Source organism: Lynx canadensis, chromosome A1, assembly GCF_007474595.2.
Source record: "Lynx canadensis isolate LIC74 chromosome A1, mLynCan4.pri.v2, whole genome shotgun sequence".
NCBI classification, from domain to species: domain Eukaryota; kingdom Metazoa; phylum Chordata; class Mammalia; order Carnivora; family Felidae; genus Lynx; species Lynx canadensis.
Genome location: NC_044303.2, coordinates 210,925,160 through 210,943,993, shown reverse-complemented (window position 1 = coordinate 210,943,993; position 18,834 = coordinate 210,925,160). Strand labels below are relative to the sequence as shown.

The following is an 18,834-nucleotide window of genomic DNA, read 5'->3' as shown; positions in this document are numbered from 1 at the left end:
CATCCCATACCTACAGAATGACCGTATTTGACATGATCCCTAGGTGATGTATACATATGGTTAAGAGGTAGTCCTAGAGAGCACCTCCAGGTCTCTATCACCTGATACCACATTTAGGAAGATGGCAGTGGAGACTCCTGGAGTCAGTGACTAACTCTCCAGATGTTCTGAGTAACCTGACAATTAATGAGAAAAGGATTGCTACTCAAACCCCATACTATGATTATGATTCAGTGTAAGGTGAAGTTAAGGGCTACTCAGAAGACTTCAAAAGAAATCTCTGTAGTAAGGATATTAAAATATTGACACTGATGCTGAAATCAGTCATTCAGATATTTTGCTTGAAGCCATTAATGATTTCCTCTCAAATGCAAAAGTTTGTTTGCTATTTTGATATGTCTGAAATCTGACCTTGGTGTCCCTGAAAAAAAAAAATGTTTTTGGAAAGTGTCTTGGCTTGAAATTATTAAATGTTCATTAAAATGTTCATTTCTGCGAGGCAAAAAATTAGGCTGGAAGCATAAACTACATCAAAAATATTGCCATAGTACTAGGATTCTTCACCAAAAATTTGAAACCTCTGAAGTTTCAACTCTAAAAATGAGATCTTCTGTAGAAAAAATAGGCAAATCATAGCAAGTGACCTTAGTCTCTGTATGGAACCCCAGAAAGTAGAGACACAGAGGGTCTGAATCATAATCTTGATTTTTTTAAAAAGAAAAAACAAACCTCAACATTATATTAAAATATTCCAAGACATTTTTATTTTTTTTTCATGTTTATTTATTTTTGAGAGAGAGAAAGAGAGAGCACAAGCAGGGAAGGAGCAGAGAGAAAGGGAGACACAGAATCCAAAGCAGGCTCCAGACTCCGAGCTGTCAACACAGAGCCAGACGCAGGGCTCAAACCCATAAACCACGAGATCATGACCTGAGCCAATGTCAGAGGCTTAACCAACTGAGCCACCCAGGAACCCCTCCAAGACAGTTTTAATAAGGGCAAGTGGCAGCCCCAGAAGAAAAAGGAATCTGCCAATTTATGAGGGAAGCACTAGCATGAGATATTCTGTACTTATTTCTAGCCCTACACAGAGGAGCTCAATAAAAATGCAAGAAGAATGAAATAACAAATTACCCACCATCATATAAAAAACTATGTCTTTACAGAGGGGGTGGTAGGGCCACAGAGTGACACTATTAACTGTGACGGAACACTCTTGGTTCTATTTTATGAGATGTTTTGTACTGAGTTAAAGTAAAATAACCAGGACCCCAGAGGAAAATAGAGGCAGTTTACACAGGAAGTTTCCAAGCTGATTCACAAAGCTACTAGCTCAACTTGAGACACAGGATGAATGGATCCTGCTGGAAGCATTCCAGTACTGGTCATTGCTGCTGAAGCAATAACCAATTCTGTGTACTATAAATATAAAACTGTTATAGTAAGTACAGTATATGAAGTAGGAGGGAAAAACACTCAGCCTTTCAACTAACGTCTAATTTGTTTGAGCTGCTTTAAGTTCTTGTTGAAAATGAAGTTATTAAACTGCCAACTCTAAGAAATCGAGCATTTCTAGTTTTGATTCATTATGAGAAGCCCACACTAGAGACAAAAAATCAACATTAGAACAGAAAAAGAAAGCTACTCCTCTTCTCGTCAATATCACGCTGATAAAGAAATCACTCATTTTCAGAATGGGAATCATTTCATAATAGGAAATAGGAGAAGATGAGAAAACTCTCTCTCAACCCACTGAACACAACCATCATCACCCAGAGTTTGCCCAATCCATCCTATTTTCTGAACCCATCTGCTTCTCATACTGATAGTGTTCAAGGGATCTGTTCATCATAAGTTCTAAAGAGTCTAGACACTTTCCTCCCTTGGTTTGTACATCGGTCTAGATGTATACACAGACCAACTTTGGAAAATCAAGGCATAGAGATAATAAAAGTCTTTGATGTGAGCAAGAAGCAAAAAGACTCAGACTGTGTGTCAAACATGGCCCTTGCTACCATTCTGGAGGTAGGACCAAGCCCTCAGAATTCTGTGTTGAATGCATTCACCCAACCTCACCTCTAAACTGTGCTGCTTAATTTATAATCCAGTTATGTGCGGTAGTGGGTGATAGCCAGTGAATTAATTTCACTTGCATTTTAGAATCTGGAGATTTATAGCAGCAGTAATTCAACTGAAGAAAATTTCTTATTTTTCAAAATCACTTCACTAATGCCTGTATAAATAGAGAGGTTGACAGATTAAAAAACAAATAATTTTAATTAACTCATGTGGTATAGAACATCTGGCAAAATCACTCTGTCAATCAAAACACAATGGTGAGGGGAAAAAATGGCTTTATAATTTTGAGAGTGTCCTGTAATTGACCCCAAACGATACGGTCATCATGTGTAGTATGCTTTATATTTGGGGGTGAGTGGTGACCTTTTCAATAGGTATCATAGCATACACCATTAAATTTTACTATTATTCCAGTGTCAAAACTGGAATTTCTTTCTTAAATTATTAAATTTAAGAAATTTCTTTTTTCGTTTCTTTTTATTTTTTTTTATTTTTTTTTTTAATTTTTTTTTTTTCAACGTTTATTTATTTTTGGGACAGAGAGAGACAGAGCATGAACGGGGGAGGGGCAGAGAGAGAGGGAGACACAGAACCGGAAACAGGCTCCAGGCTCTGAGCCATCAGCCCAGAGCCCGATGCGGGGCTCGAACTCACGGACCGCGAGATCGTGACCTGGCTGAAGTCGGACGCAGTTTCCACGATCGCGAAACGACTGCGAGTTTCCACGATCTCGCGGTCTGTGAGTTCGAGCCCCGCATCGGGCTCTGGGCTGATGGCTCAGAGCCTGGAGCCTGTTTCCGGTTCTGTGTCTCCCTCTCTCTCTGCCCCTCCCCCGTTCATGCTCTGTCTCTCTCTGTCCCAAAAATAAATAAACGTTGAAAAAAAAAAAATTTAAAAAAAAAAAAAAAAAAAGAAAGGGTCCCTCCTGGCTTCCATTGTGAGTTAAATGACTACTTGACAGCTTCCTCTCTTCTGAAGTTGTGATGTGCCTGGGCTCTGAGGGTTCTCCTGCTTCCATGGTTTGTAAAAGCCTCGTTGAGATGTGGCCACAGACTGCGTCAGTCTAGCTGCACTTTGGTTTTGCCCTCTGTAAACACTGTAAGATGCTTCACTTGGTCTCACCATTTTCTCTTCGTATTCTGACCAAAGAGGTTTGTTTTGGAATGTCGGCAGGCAAATGGCTTGGTGAACCTTGCCATCTAAAATCTTCTTGTCAATATATATATATATTCAGCCACTGACGAAAATAACCCAGACGAATGTATTACTTTGGACAGAGCATACCCATTTCTCCATAATTTGAAGGTGCTATTTTGTTTATAAATAAAGCTATGTTGTGATAAGGTTACTTGCAATCTTTGATTACTTGAATATGTGTCTCAGCAACAAACATGGGACTTCCGGATGGAGGATGCTAAAAGGGGCTGTTTGCCCTTCTCTAAACTGTTCTTTCATTTATGCATATGGGGTAATAAAGATGTGGAATCTGTCGTAGGATGTGCTTGGTCAACTTGGTACCATTTGGAAATACATATTTCATTTGACAGCATTTATGAATCACATATTTTCCCCTCGGAATAACTTGCAGTGTGAAACTGCTTCCATATGTTAGAAATGGGTCTCTCCATTTTGCTGAGGGAGGGGGAACAGAAATATAGTCAAGGTTTTATGACATGTTGAAGATTAATATTGACCAGGCACATGCACAGGTTTAAAATGGTATCTCTTTATTTTAAGTAATTCTCTAGCATTTCTGTACTGCTAAAATTAAAGAGGTGATTCTGACACAAAATACCATATTAGTAAGAAGTCACTCTTCACATAGACTATTAATAAATCAATATGGCTGAAGCGTAGCTTCATACATTGAATTCAGATAAATTTAAGCTCTTCCTCTTCACTAAAGAAACACACTATTTTTAAATTCCTTCCTAGATTCCAAGGACACAGGCCGGATGGAGAAGTTTGATTGCAGCTTCTTCTAATTCCAAATCTCTTTTCCTTGTTCCTCTTTGTCCTGAGGCTTTGAGCAAGCAGGAAAAAAAAGGCTCCTTGTTTTCTCGTTTCCACAAGACTAAATGGATGTTGTTCCCCTGAGAACAAGATGTTGGAGGCCTAGGCCAGAAGAAAGGAGCAAGAACCGCCCACCCAAGGCGCTCACAAGCCCAGAAGGCCCAGACCTCATTCTCTTGGGAATTCACAGAAGCCGGCAGGCGGCCATTCATCGTCACTGAAATGCCCTGCTGGCCCTTGGGCACAGAAATGAGCAGGAATACAGCAATGCCGGCCGCAGATACCTTATTGGCATTGATTTAGAGCTAGTTTGGCAGAAGTCAAGGCCAGGTAGCAATTTGTAAGCCTTACCAGAAACATTTTGTTCATCATGCTAAAGAAAACTATAAGAGAAAAACTTTCACTTTTCAAATGTATACATACGACTTGAAGAATTCTCAAGAAAACTGAGAACAAGCCTTTAAATCTATTCATTTTCTTTCCTTCAAGTTTTCATGATCAGTGAACTATTGTGATAAGTCCAAAAGAAAGGATTAGAGGAGATCCTGTAATCAATTCATTTCTTTTAAATGTTTTTTTTTTTTATTGTGGGAAAATATACATAACATTTTACCATTTTAACCATTTAAAATGTACGGTTCAGTGACATTACATATATTCACACTGATGCGTAACTATCACCACCGTCCATTTTGAGAACTTTTCCATCATCCTAAACTGAAACTCTGTATCCACGAAGCGCTATTTCCCCATGTCTCTCTCCCCAGAGCCTGTGTCACCACACTCTACTTTCTTTTTTTTTTTTAATTTAATTTTTTATTTTTTTAATTTACATCCAAATTAGTTACCATATAGTGCAACAATGATTTCAGGAGTAGATTTCTTAGTGCCCCTTACCCATTTAGCCCATCCCCCCTCCCACAACCCCTCCACTAACCTTCAGTTTGTTCTCCATATTTATGAGTCTCTTCTGTTTTGTCTCCCTCCCTGTTTTTATATTATTTTTTCCCTTCCCTTATGTTCATCTGTTTTGTCTCTTAAAGTCCTCATATGAGTGAAGTCATATGATTTTTGTCTTTCTCTGACTGACTAATTTCACCTAGCATAATACCTGCCAGTTCCATCCACGTAGTTGCAAATGGCAAGATTTCATTCTTTTTGATTGCCGAGTAATACTCCATTGTATACATATACCACATCTTCTTTATCCATTCATCCATCGATGGACATTTGCGCTCTTTCCATACTTTGGCTGTTGTTGATAGTGCTGCTGTAAACATGAGGGTGCATATGTAGCACACCTGCATCCCATGGATAAATGCCTAGTAGTGCAGTTGCTGGGTCATAGAGTAGTTCTATTTTTAGTTTTTTGAGGAACCTCCATATTGTTTTCCAGAGTGGCTGCACCAGCTTGCATTCCCACCAAACCACACTCTGCTTTCTGACTCTGTGGATCCACCTGCCCTAGGACACTTTGTAGAAGTGGAATCATGCAATCTGTGTCTTTTTGTACCTGACTTATTTCACTTAGCGTATCTTCAAGGTTCATCCATGCTGTAGCATGGATGAAGAATCTCATTCCTTTCTAAGGCTGAATAATATCCCGGTGTATGTATGTAGCACATTTTGGACCTTTTTTTTTTTTTTTTAAATCAGCTTTTCTTCATTTGCTTCTTCTCCTTTCTTTGCTCTCAATTGGCTGCATATTTCTCTCTAGCGCCTGGTTCCTTGCTTCTCCGCGCTTTTCCCTTCCTCCCTCTTCCTGTTTCTCCTTCCCCTCCCTCATATACTCATCATTTTCTCTACCTGCTTAATACTAAGATTATTACACAAGTAAATACTCTTTCTGTGGGTATTTTTAAATAAGGTACAACTCGAGTTTATTTTGTCTTAATTTTTTAATGCATTGTAGATACTTTTTATTATGCTGGCCCTTTCTTCATATCATTCTCAAACAAATGTAGAAGTATAGTACCGGCTCTTTGCATTAGCTATTAACTTTGAGTAAGTCATTTCTCTCCTCTGCTTTCAGTTTTCTAGTATGTGAAGATCCATTGCCCTAAGTGGAGTTTAAAGCTCGAACACTCAGTAATTTAGGACTATTAATCACTTGGATGAACCTTTGGGGAAAAAGTATTGATTTACTAAATAAACATTAATAGCCTGCTACGAGCAAAGTAAAAGACAATAACAATATTGTGAATTTAAACCTTAAAATATAAGAAATGTTTACAAAATTAGAAAGACATCGGCGCATCTCTTATGGGTGTTTTTTGAAGATTTGTTTTCTAAATCTTTATGCTTTTTTTCTCTTTTTATTTGTAGCTAGAGCTTTCTGCAAGTCCCTCAAAATCTACTTTGCTTCATCCTACGATCAAAACAATCACTTCTACTAATTAATTTTAGCGTATTCAATTTTCAGAAAGAAAAATGGCAACTAATACCAAAACTAATCCACACTTGAATCCATACTTCATACATCAAGTTCCTTATGACAAAGTCGTTCTTGTTGAACGAACAGACCCTCATAATCTGTAGCTCTGGTATATGTCTTACCCACACTCAATTTATAAAAACACACATACACATAAATCCTTATCTGTGACTTCATTTCTCTGCAAGTCTACTACAGTTTAACACAGACAGGCCTAGACCAAAATGGTCCTTTTCCATCAAGTCTCCCTGCTTTACTCTTTTTTCTCCAGATGGTAACATACCTTCTTGTTATGAACTACTTCCTTTTATCAGAACACGAAAGGATTTGGAGCCAATTATTGAAACCAGTCATTACAGATTCCTACTCAAGAGGGACAATCCAGTTACTAAGCTGTCATGTCTGGAGACTTGGTAGTTTCTCTGCATCTGCTGAGGGAAAGGAAATTGTGTCCTGTTAGCTGTGGGTTCTTTTAGGACCTGAAGCCCATTCTGCAGTGATACGGGAGACTTACAAAAATCTTTTCGCTCTCCCGTTCGAGTATATAGGTCAGTTTCCATTTCATCAGTTACCGTTTAGCCTCTGTCTCCTTCTGGCTCAATTCACAGATGCATGTTTCATGCTCTTTGATGTTGGTTTAGTATCAAAAGATATCTTCCGACTATCATCATCTCTTGTCAGTAATCTAGATCTCACTCTTATGACCTCGTGCTTAGTTATCGACCATCCACACAGGGTGAGATATCTGATCATTGGGTAGAAGGAATGCAGCTTTTTACTGGATATGAGTATATACTGCATTTTAAATCCTGCCTTTGGTTATCATGCTAGCTTTACCAATAGATTTCATTAAAAAGCAAGTCAGGTATGAAGTTTACCTGGCCTAAATGTTAAGATTTCAAGTCAAGTTAATGATTTAATATAATGAGCACTTTGAGCCAGCACTTTATTCTGAATAGAGTCCCCAGTTTAAATAAAAAAGTGAGTTATAATAATGACTATTGCTTAGCCTCTGTTTAATTTGGAGTTTTTTATACTTCTTATTTATTTTGTTAAAATCTAAATCATCTCTCCAAGGCCATATTGGCCCAGTTCCAAAAGTGGTACGTTGTAATCTTTCACACTTCGTGCAGTTCAAGAAACATATATCATGCAAATATTTAAATTTCAGTGAAAACTGCTAGCCCAATAAGCAGGCCACCTGCTCTGATCTGATGTGTTTGCACTGATACTGCTGCATTTTCTTACCTATTGTTTTAGAGTTAAATACCCCTTTTGGGAGACATTTGGATGTGGTGAGCGGTTTACATACAGATCAATTGGTGACTCGAATAGCAACACATTTAAAACTGAATGACAAACCGAGTTCAAGGGCCAGCCATCACTCAGATCGTTTCCAGGTACTTAAATGAGCCCACATGAGAGGAAGGAAACTCGGGCTATAGCACAGGCTCTGGAGTTTTTGGGTTAGGATGACATATGACAAAATATGATTTGTTTACAGGTGACATGTCGTGCTGTGAGTGGTTCCCAGTATAAACCCAGTTTACTGTTCCCAAAGAACTTGCACAACGCCGTTGAGGAGACAACATCAAAATGAATGAAAGAATTGGGGGCAAACCACAGAATCTTGGTTTTGAAAGGGATCTTGCAGTTGCCCTAGCAGAATTTTCCATCTGAGATGTCTACAGCATCCTCAGGAGATGGCCTTCCATCACACAGCATAAGGGTTAGAGTCTATGCTACTGCCAGAGTTTACCAGCCCGTGCGCGGCAGCATACTGCTGTATGAGCTGCACATGTGCCAAGCCCTTGGTCCTTCACCCCATAGATCAGCCTCTTGGCTTCACCCCCCAAATGTCGTACAGTTTCAGATTCATCCATGTGGTTATGTGTAACCGCAACTTACTGCTTTCTACTACTGGATAACATTCCAGTCTACGGACATACCACAGTTGGCTTATCCATTTACGGGCTTATGTACATTTGAGTGGTTCACATGTTGGAGCTCATAGGTATAAAATCTGCCATGAACATTCTTCTCTAAGCTTTTTGCTTTTCATTCCTCTTGGGAAAATAACTAAGAATGTGATTGGTTATCATAGGGTAGGTGTAGATTTAACGATAAAAGAAATTGCCGGACTATTTTCCAAAGTGGTCGTATCACTTTACAGCAATACATAGGAGTTCTGATTGCTCTACAGTCTCTGCAACACAGTATCATTGGCATTCTTAGTTTTAGCTATTCTAGTGAATGGGAAGTGATATCTGACAGAGGTTTTAATTTACATTTCCCTGATGACTAATTATGTTGAGCATTTTTTGATGTGATTCTTAGACATTTATATGTCCTTTTTGTAAAGTGACAGATTGTTTGCTTATTTTTTAATCAAATTGTTTATATTGAGTTCTTTATATATTCTGATTACAAGCTTTTTTTCCAGATCTATATAGCACAAATGTTTTCTCCCAGTTTCTCTTTAAAAAAATTTTTTTTAATGTTTATTATTTTGAGAGAGAGACAGAGCACAAGCAGGGGGTTGGGCAGAGAGAGAGGAAACACAGAATCTGAAGCAGACTCCAGGCTCTGAGCTGTCAGCACAGAGCCCTACATGGGGCTTGAACTCACGAGTTGTGAGATCATGACCTGAGCCAAAGTCAGAGGCTTAACCAATTGAGCCACCCAGGCACTCATCTCCCAGTTTCTCTTTTCTTGTATTAATGTAATCTTTTAAAAAACAAATATTTTTAATGTTGGTAGTCTAGTTTATCTATTTTTTATGGTTAGTACTTTCTGTGTCTGTAAAAATTACCTGTTCCAATTTATGAAAATATTTTCCCGTGTTTTTCCTCTAGAAGTTTTACAGATTAAGCTTCTGTGTTTTCATATTTCATCTCAGATTAATTTTTGTGTGAGGTGGGTAATGAGGGCTACTTGTTCCAGGGGTATTACAAAAAATAGTATCTTTTCCTTCTTTGAACTATCTCGATATCTTTGTCAAAAACTGGCCAAAAATGAGTGAGTCAATTTCTGGGCTCCCTCTTCTGTTTCAATAATAAATTTTCTATGCTTATACCAATATTATACCATCTTGATTATTATAAGTTGAAATCCAAAGCATAAGTTATCAAATTTGTTCTTCTTTTTCAAGATTTTAGCTATTTTAGGTCCTTTGCATTTCCTTATAAATTAAAGATTCGCTTGTCAATGAAAAAAGAGTCTGCGGGAATTTTGATTGAGATGGCCTTGACTCTCTAGATCAATTTGGGGAGGGTTAATATCTTAATAAATGAACCTTCCAATTTATGTATTTAGTTCAATCTTCTTTAGCTTTTCTCTACAATGTTTGTTTTAAGTGTACAGGTCTTGCACATCTTTTGTTAATAACTCCTTTACTATTTTTTTATAAAAAATGTACTACTAAAGGAATACTTAAAAGTTTCCAACTTCCAATTATTCTTTGCTAATATATAGAAATATAGTTGTTTTTAGTATACTGACTTTGTATGCTGTTATCTGTGATCTTGGTAACTCACTTATTAGTTGTAGTATTTTTTTTTCTTTTAATTGATTCCTAAAGTTTTTCCTATACCAGCTATCATTCATCTGTGAATATAGTTTTACCTCTTTATTTCCAAAATATAAAACTTTTATTTTTTTCTTTTTCTTTTTAAAAAAAATTTTTTTTAATGTTTATTTATTTCTGAGACAGAGACAGAGCATGAGTGGGAGAGGGGCAGAGAGAGAGGGAGACAGAATCAGAAGCAGGCTCCAGGCTCTGAGCTGTCAGCACAGATCCCAACACGGGGCTCGAACTCACAAACCATGAGATCATGACCTGAGCCGAAGTCAGATGCTCAACCAACTGAGCCACCCAGGCACCCCTATTTCTTTTTCTTAACCCAGTACATTGGCTAAGATCTTCAGTCCTATTCCATAATGTTGAATAGAAGTCACTATAGTGGACATCCTTGCTTGCTTCCCAATCTTCATAGGGAAGTATTAAGTCTTTCATTGACAATGAAGGCACTATACTAGCTGTCAGTTTTTTGAAAATGTTCTTTTTGGGTTGAGGAAGTTCCTTTCTATTCTAAATCCTTTTGGGGTTTTTATGTGAGTGGCTGTTGAATTTTTTTTTTTTTTTTTTTTGGTGTCTTTCTGGCACAGTGTTATTCATAATATTCCTTTATTATCACTCTAATAGCTGTAGGATCTATAATGACACTCTATATCATTCCTGATATTGGTAATGTTTTGTTTCTTTTTTTGTAAAAATTAGGAGCTTATTAATTTTATTAATGTTTTCAAAGAAGTAGCTTTTGGGAATCAGAGATGAGCAGAATATTTCCTTCTAGTTTTGGTTTTAGGAATAGGAAAAATGAAGGTTTGTTTTGTTTTTGTTTTTTTAAGCCCAAATTCAGAAACATAATTAGGGATGGCTTTGGCCAGTAATGGCTTAAAAATTTTTTTCATACCATAAAATTTACCATCTTAATCATTTTTAAGCACATAGTTCAATAGTGCTAACTGATTCACACTATTGTGCAATCTCTAGAACGTATTCATCTTGCAAAACTGAAACTCTATACCATTAAATAATAACTCCCTATTCCCCCTCCCAGCCCTTGGCAACCCCCATTCTGCTCTATGTCTCTGAAAATGACTACTCTAGCAATCTCATATGAGTGGAATCATATGGTATTCATCTCTTTGTGACTTGCTTGTTTCATTTAGCATAATGTCCTCAAGATTCATCCATGGTGTAGCATGTATCAGAATTTACTTTCTTTTTAAGGCTGAATAATATTTTCGTGTGTATATATATATATATATATACATATACCACATTTTGTTTATTCACTTGTCAATGGAAAGATGTGCTTTAACCTTTTGGCTATTATAAATAATGCTACTATGAGCATTGGTGTGCAAGTACCTGTTTGATTCCCTGCTGTCACTTTTTTGGGGGATATACCTGGAAGTAGAATTGTGGGATCACATGGTAATTCTATTTGCAGTTTTTGAGGAATTTCCATACTATTTTCCAGCAGATGCACTATTTTCCATTCCCACCAGCAGTGTATAAGAGTTCTAATTTCTCCACATTCTTGCCAACACTTGTTATTTTCTATTTTTTTCTTTTGATAGTAGCCATCCTAATGAGTGTGAAGTGGGAAAATGGAGTTTAAACCATTATATATATATATATATATATATATATATATATATTTCAGATCCTCATAAATGTGCCATCTATTAAGAAAGCTTAGTGGAAAGAATTCCTGCACTGAGTGGGAGCTTGAATATGATCAAATCTAATAGAATATGAGTTCTCTCCTTTCTAGTTATTTTTAAATGGTCTATATTTGTTTCCACCAATTTGTGCCTTTAAATGTGAGTAATGGGGGGCGCCTGGGTGGCTCAGTCGGTTAAGCGGCCGACTTCGGCTCAGGTCATGATTTCACGGTCCGTGAGTTCGAGCCCTGAGTCGGGCTCTGTGCTGACAGCTCAGAGCCTGGAGCCTGTTTCAGATTCTGTGTCTCCCTCTCTCTGACCCTCCCCCGTTCATGCTCTGTCTCTCTCTGTCTCAAAAATAAATAAACGTTAAAAAAATTTTTTTTTTAAATGTGAGTAATGGTTTTGTAGATAGAACAAAACTCATTTGAGCCACTTTGAGGTTCCCTTTTGGTGGAAGAAAAACAGAAATATGTGCAGGGTTCCTTCCTCTGATCCTCGTTTATTTAGCCATGTATCACCCAAAAGATGTCATGTTGTCTATGCCATTTCACTGTTTTAGAATCACAAAGAAGGAAAGCTAATACAAATCTATTTTGAGAAGCATAATGTGTGTATCTCACATTATCTTTTCATATAAAAGGCATTATTTCATTGTTTGCCACCACTGGGTTTTCTTTCTCATGGTTGTATCTTCATTCCTTAGCACTTAAATTTTTTAAGTGTTCTAAATTAAGTATATTCATAAATGTTCACAGAGTATTTTCAAGGGAAATAGTGCATTTGCGGCAATCTAAATATAATTTGTGTTTTATGGTTTAGACTCAGAGCAAATTTGGTCTCACAGTAAACATGCCCCACTTAGCCTTTATATTTACTAAGTTCAAAGCTAAATTAAGTGCCTTCTGGAACCCTCAAGAGGAGTGTGGCCAAAATACACAGAATGAGGATTAATGCAGCAGGGTCACAATATTATGGAGTCAAATCACTTTTTCTTTCACCCAAAAAGTTGAAAAAGTATCATTAGCTGAGTTCTTATTACTGAATTCCTCAAAAAAGCACATGACAGAAAATAAACTTGGGCAGAAAAACTTGCATTTCTGGTGTCTAATATAGCTCCCAGCTCTTGGTAAAAACTGTACTGAATAAATAAGTGGTTGAGGGCGTTAATCTGTGTTCCTTGACTTGCAGGAAACTGTCTTAACATTAAGAAAAGAATTCATCCTGAAAATGACAGCCAAAATGTGATGTAATAAAGAATAGATCTGGTTTTAGCTCTCCATTCCTTGCACCGAGCTTGAAAAACCCTCTGAATTTCCTAACTGATGGCCATTTGTCTTTGTTATGCTAACGAGGAAACTCAAGGGAGAGGCTGGCCACACCAAAAAGAACAAGGTTGTATAGGGTTGGGCCTTCTAGCCCTACTTTCCATTTCCAACCTCCAGAGAGGGAAGAGAGATTGAAGCCAGAGTTCAATCATAGTCACTGATTTAATCAATCATGCAAATGTAGCGAGATCCCATGTGGAAACTCTGGACACCATGCTTACTGGAGCTTCCTGGCTGATGATCTTACTGATGTCCTGAGAGAGTGGGATACCCTGACTCCATGTGCTCAGAAACACCCGACACTTTGCCTTATGTATCTGTTCAGCTGGCTGTTCATTTGCATCCTTTATAATAAAATGGTAATCATAAGTATAGGGCTTTCTTGAGTTCTGTGAGTCATTCTAGCAAATTTTCAAACCTGGGAGAGTTGTGGGAAGCCTTAAATTTGTAGTCATCCAGGCAGAAATGGAGGTGGCTTGGAGACACCTGAAATTTGTAGCTAGCATTTAAGTGGATCGGTCTCTTGAGACTGAGCCCTTAACTTCTGGAGTCTTCATTAACTCTGGATAATGACAGAATTTAATTAAATTGTAGTACACCCAGTTGGTGTCAGAACAAGAAAAATCAGAAGGAACTCTAATGCATCTTGAATATCTGCAGAGAAGTTTCTCTGATATGGATCAATAAAAAAAAATTAAACATTGTATCTCAAAAATCATGGATTTTATGAGATAGCTATATATGAGCATGAGCAGGGGAGGGGCAAAGAGAGAGAGGGAGACACAGAATCCAAAGCAGGCTCCAGGCTCTGAGTTGTCAGTGTAGAGCCCAATGCAGGACTCAAACTCACAAGCTGTGAGATCGTGACCTGAGCTGAAGTTGGACACTTCACCAACTGAGTCACTCAGGTGCCCCTGGATGAGATTTACATTTAAACTGGTGGACTGTGAGTAAAGCAGATTGCCCTCCAGAATGTTGGTGGGTCTCATCCATCAGCTAAAGGCCTGGATATAAAAAAGACTGACCTGCCCTGAGCAAGAGGGAATTCTGCCAGCAGACCACTTTCAGATTTCAACTGTAATGTTGGTCAGCAATTTGCCTGGGACTCCAGCCTGGTGGCCCACACAGTGCATTTTGGACTTTCCATCTTCCCTAATTGTGTGAGGCAATCTCTTAAAATAAATTTTGATCTCTCTCTATCTATACACACACACACACACACACACACACACACATACACACACACATCCTAGAGATTCTGTTTTTCTGGAGAACCTTGACTAATACACTACCTCACCTGACTATTGTAAGAATTAAATAAGATAATGTATTGAGAATCGTGTAATTTTTAAAGCATTCTAAACATTTACTTTGTGAATTTTAAAGTATATAAACATAAATATGGTTTATAAAACATAAGTATGGTTAAGTCTACCTAGCACATGTAATGTGAACTGAACTTTGTTGAGGCTTTGTAGACATATAAGTTAATGTTTATAAATGTGATCTCAGATCAATGTTATAGATAAATGGATTTGAACTATCACAGAAGAATCTATAAAGACAGCAACAAGTAGGGAGAGAAGCCTACTGGATTCCTGTGCTGGACTGTTTAGCATCTGCTGCTGTAGAATGTAAATACTATGGGGACTGGAAACCATAGTTTAGTTGGCTTGGTTCAACTGATGTACCATGTCTGGCACAATGCTTTGCATAGTCGTTGTTCAGATAGTTGCTAAACAATAAGTGACTTTTATCTAAATGATCACCCAAAAAGTACAATTTTATAACATAAAGCACTTCAGCATATAACAGGGAGGGTTAGAAAGTACCTATGTGTTGAATCTGGTTATGCCCTCTGAGGAGTTAAATGTCAATTAATCATGGTCTGTATATTAAAAAGCTGGAACTTTGGTGTGGTTGGTGGGGGGGGTGGGGTAGGCCAAAGCCACAAACTCAGAATGCCTCCATAAACAAATTCATAGCCAGACTTCACTCTCTGAAACCAATCGCTTTGCTTTCTTGGACCTCTGCTGAACTTTGCATAACAGCAATGTGCCAATGTAGCTTGGAGGAAAAAAAATCAAGGCCACTATACTCAATGAATACTTTTAAACTCCAGAAGAGTAACTGAATGCTACTCAGCAGCATAGCAAACACTGCCCAGTGTCACTTGTCAATTCAGATCTCTAGATGACAGTTCTTGTAGCAGTCAATGCTGTTGAATGCTGTTCTCAATTGCATTCACGTGCTTTACAACCTTATGGATTGTGGTTTCTGGGGACTGATATTTTGAGACTCAGTTGTGGAAGAATATGGTTGCTTTCAAAATATTCTAGGCAAAACTTCAGTCTGAGAAAAAAAGACTAGACTTCTAGTCTTCTTGGTATTTTGGGAAGTATGTCATCATAATGATTTTTCCAGTCTCCTCTGGGTATGGCCAATAAAGGAAGAGAACATTAAGACAGCCTGCCTTAAATTAAAACCACAGAAGCATAGTATTTTCCACTTTGAAAATTGGGGAAAAATAAAAATAATACCCAATATTACTGAGAATATACCCCTATACTGCTGATTGGAAGGCCAACTGTCAAAAAATAAGCAAACAAACCAACAACAACAAAAAAACCACAACAACAAAAATCTTAAAAAACATATATATCCTTTGACCTCGCAATTCCACCACTAAGAATGTATCCCAAGAAAATAATCTTACCTCTGCAATGATTTATCCATTTGCTTAGGTTAAACACAATGTTGTTTGTAAAAGGGAAAAAATAGAAATAAAATACATGTCTAATCATAGAGAATTGCCTAAAGGAATTTTACTACATCCATTTAAGGAAGAGCATACAACTGCTAAAAACAAGGCTGCAGAGGGGCACCTGGGTGACTCGGTTGAGCACTGGACTCTTGATTTGGGCTCAGGTCATGATTTCAGGGTCATGGGATCGAGCCCAGTGTCGGTCTCCATGCTGAATGTGGAGCCTTCTTGGGATTCTCTCTCTCCCTCTCTCTTTGCCCCTTCTCTGCCTATGCACTCATTCTCTCTCTTTCTCAAAAATAAATTTAAATGAATGAATGAATGAATAAATAAATAAATAGCTAAAATAAGGTTGTAGAAGAATATGTGCGCATGAATGATGACACGGAAATTTGTTCATAATCAAATATTAAATTAAAAAGCAGTTCATACAATGTTATATATAAAATAACTCTATTTTGTTTAAAAATCAAGCAAAAACTACGTTGTACATGGGCACAGAAGAAAAGGCTGGAAGACTATGCATTAAAGGGTTAAGAACAACACTCTGGATGGTGATTTTTAACCATCTCCTCTATGCTCCCCCTGGCAAATTTTATATAATAAATATTACATTAGCAATTGGAGTGGGGAAGTAGCTTTAAACATTTCAAACAAAATGAACAGCCAACAAAAACCTATGATGGACTAGGGTTTACTAACAGAAGAGCAAAACTTTTATAGTGCTATGATTAAACTCTGGCACATTCCAGGACTTTACATGCTAAAGCAGTTAGTTTAAAATGACTTATTTCAGCCCTGATGATACCGAACGGTCTCAAAAGTTTTTGCTGTTTCCATTTATTATAAAGTATTTTCTACCCCCACTATGGTAAGCCTTGTACAGCGTGAAGTCCAGGAACTAATGCAAGAAAGTGGCCTGACACCTTCATGCAAACGTTAGCACACAGGTGCCACCTTGGAAATGGGAGTTTCAGCCCGTTAGCCAGCTCTGTCCACGCCACTAAAATATAAAACCGTGTCTGTGGAAAAGTAAATAAAGAGCTTGCAGCCTAGATCCCTACATAGACAGATCCATCAGTGGTTATTAAGGGCAAGTTAGAAATGTCCGGGGCCAATCCTTAACCTCTGGGGAGTGATGATGTCATCTGTGACAGCACCCTGCCTTTTTTTCAAGTGTCCTTTGCTGTCCGTGCCAGAATGGGTTGGAAAGATCATCTTGTCTATTCATGTCAGCCATCTGCCACTAATTGATGCAGCTGGCTGGGTAGTGGATTTGAAATTTTAAAAAAGACTGATGGTGAAAATGGCTGCCAGGTAGCTAGCTTAGTCTGAATGAATGCCCATCATGTGAAATGTGACACTTTTCACTGTCTTTCTCCAGCTGTTCCTACATCGTAGCAGGGAAAGAGCCAAGAATATATTTATTTTTCCCACAAATGAGTGAGTCAGAGATCCAGGCAAAATTAGGCTTCAACTTTAAATCCAAAAGTGTGCCATTAGTGGCAGGACAGGGAAGACAGTTCCAGTGTAACATAAAGCTAATCTCAGCAAATTCCCCTTGTAGCTGATTTAGCCTTCCCTGGATGGGTGTTTTGAATTACACAAATATAGCATACTCTAGAAAAACAACAGTGGCTGGAAGTCTCAGCACATAAGCCTCAGAAGGACAAGTCCAAGGAATAGCATTCTTGATAGTCTCCCATAGTCCTTTAAAAACCAGGAGTGAACCCAAGTTAACTCACCCTTATGCATTACTATTATGTCTATTCTCAGAGTTAAAAAAAAAAAATCAAAGATTATAAAGCATCTTCCAACCAGAGATTCCCCAGGCACTTCCCCAGCCTACCATTCCTCCTGGAATGCAAATGGCCAGGTCGCAGAACGCGTTAGCCTGGCTGACTCACCTTGCTGTCGCTGGTCTTCTGGAAGCTTCAGTTTACAGGTATAAAAACTGTTAAACAGGTGCCTGCTGTCTTTTCTCTGTGCAGTAGACATGGTGCTGGCAATACGGCTGTGGTTCCAGTATCACTAGGACATTTCCTTCCCCTGGTTAGTCACCTAAAATGGTCTTCACCAGACACCCAGAGCCACAGAGGTACATGCAGATCCTGTCCTTGAGTGTAAAACATTTACTTCTCTAATAAACTTCCAAGTGCTTTCTAGTCATGATTCTTGAAATAAATATTGACCAATATAACTTCCCCTACATACAAAGATGCCAATTCATTTGGATAAAAGCACAGCTTAATTCGTCTTTCATTTCAAAGTACTTTGAAGCTTTCCCCTCTACAGTGTAAAATCCTACAAAGTAACTATTTCTAACCAATTACAGTTTTGGCAATGTTTTGACCCATCTGCTGACACGAAACCTAATACCTCTAGTATTTCAAGAGGACTGCTAGAATAAGATACACAAAATTTAAAAAGTGCTGCTGAGTTAAATCCAGTGATTTCCAAGCCTGGTCTGAGTTACCCTCTGTGACAGCTGAAAGTGAACAGTTCTTAAAGGAAGCTGAAGGAGGAGGGGCCGAGGGAGCTAGGCTGATTAGCATAAAGAGGCAGGCAAGAAATGGCATTGGAGTTGCTTTGAATAATAGTGACCAAAGCAGGGATTCTAAAAAGATGCCCTGATGTTATAGTCACGTTTCTGACTTGTGCTACTTTGTAATTAGAACAAAAGCTCAAGGCAGGGGTTTATACTGCATGGATGTTCATTTGCACATGCAACATCTGAAGGGTATAAGCGGAACTGGTAATGAGCTCATGGAAATATACTGCTGGGACTTTCAGTTTCTGTAAACACCTCTGAGTCTTCAGAAGGGGGCAGTTATAGAGCAGCCTGCCTGCCAACGCAACTATTTGGAGTTCTGGAAGACAAATAAACACATAAAACATTATCTTCCCAGAAATCGACCTCTGATTCCCTTTAGACTCTCCATGTCTACTTCTAGGTCACAAAACAAAGAGATTTCCAGTGG

At 38.1% G+C, this 18,834-nt stretch overlaps 1 protein-coding gene across 2 annotated transcripts in view; it reads right to left on the bottom strand.

Moving 5' to 3' along the window:
* The window catches only part of RANBP3L (RAN binding protein 3 like), a 45,442-nt gene extending 27,044 nt beyond the window's left edge, over positions 1-18,398 (bottom strand). Inside the window, exon 1 of one of the 2 annotated variants that reach the window (XM_030331194.1) lies at positions 17,761-18,398. In XM_030331194.1, coding sequence (XP_030187054.1) covers positions 17,761-17,851 — 91 coding nt within the window. In that variant the 5' untranslated portion in view covers positions 17,852-18,398. The remainder of the gene's footprint in view (positions 1-17,760) is intronic. The other variant, XM_030331184.1, reaches the window with a different exon arrangement.
* Between the last annotated feature and the right edge of the window lie 436 nt (positions 18,399-18,834).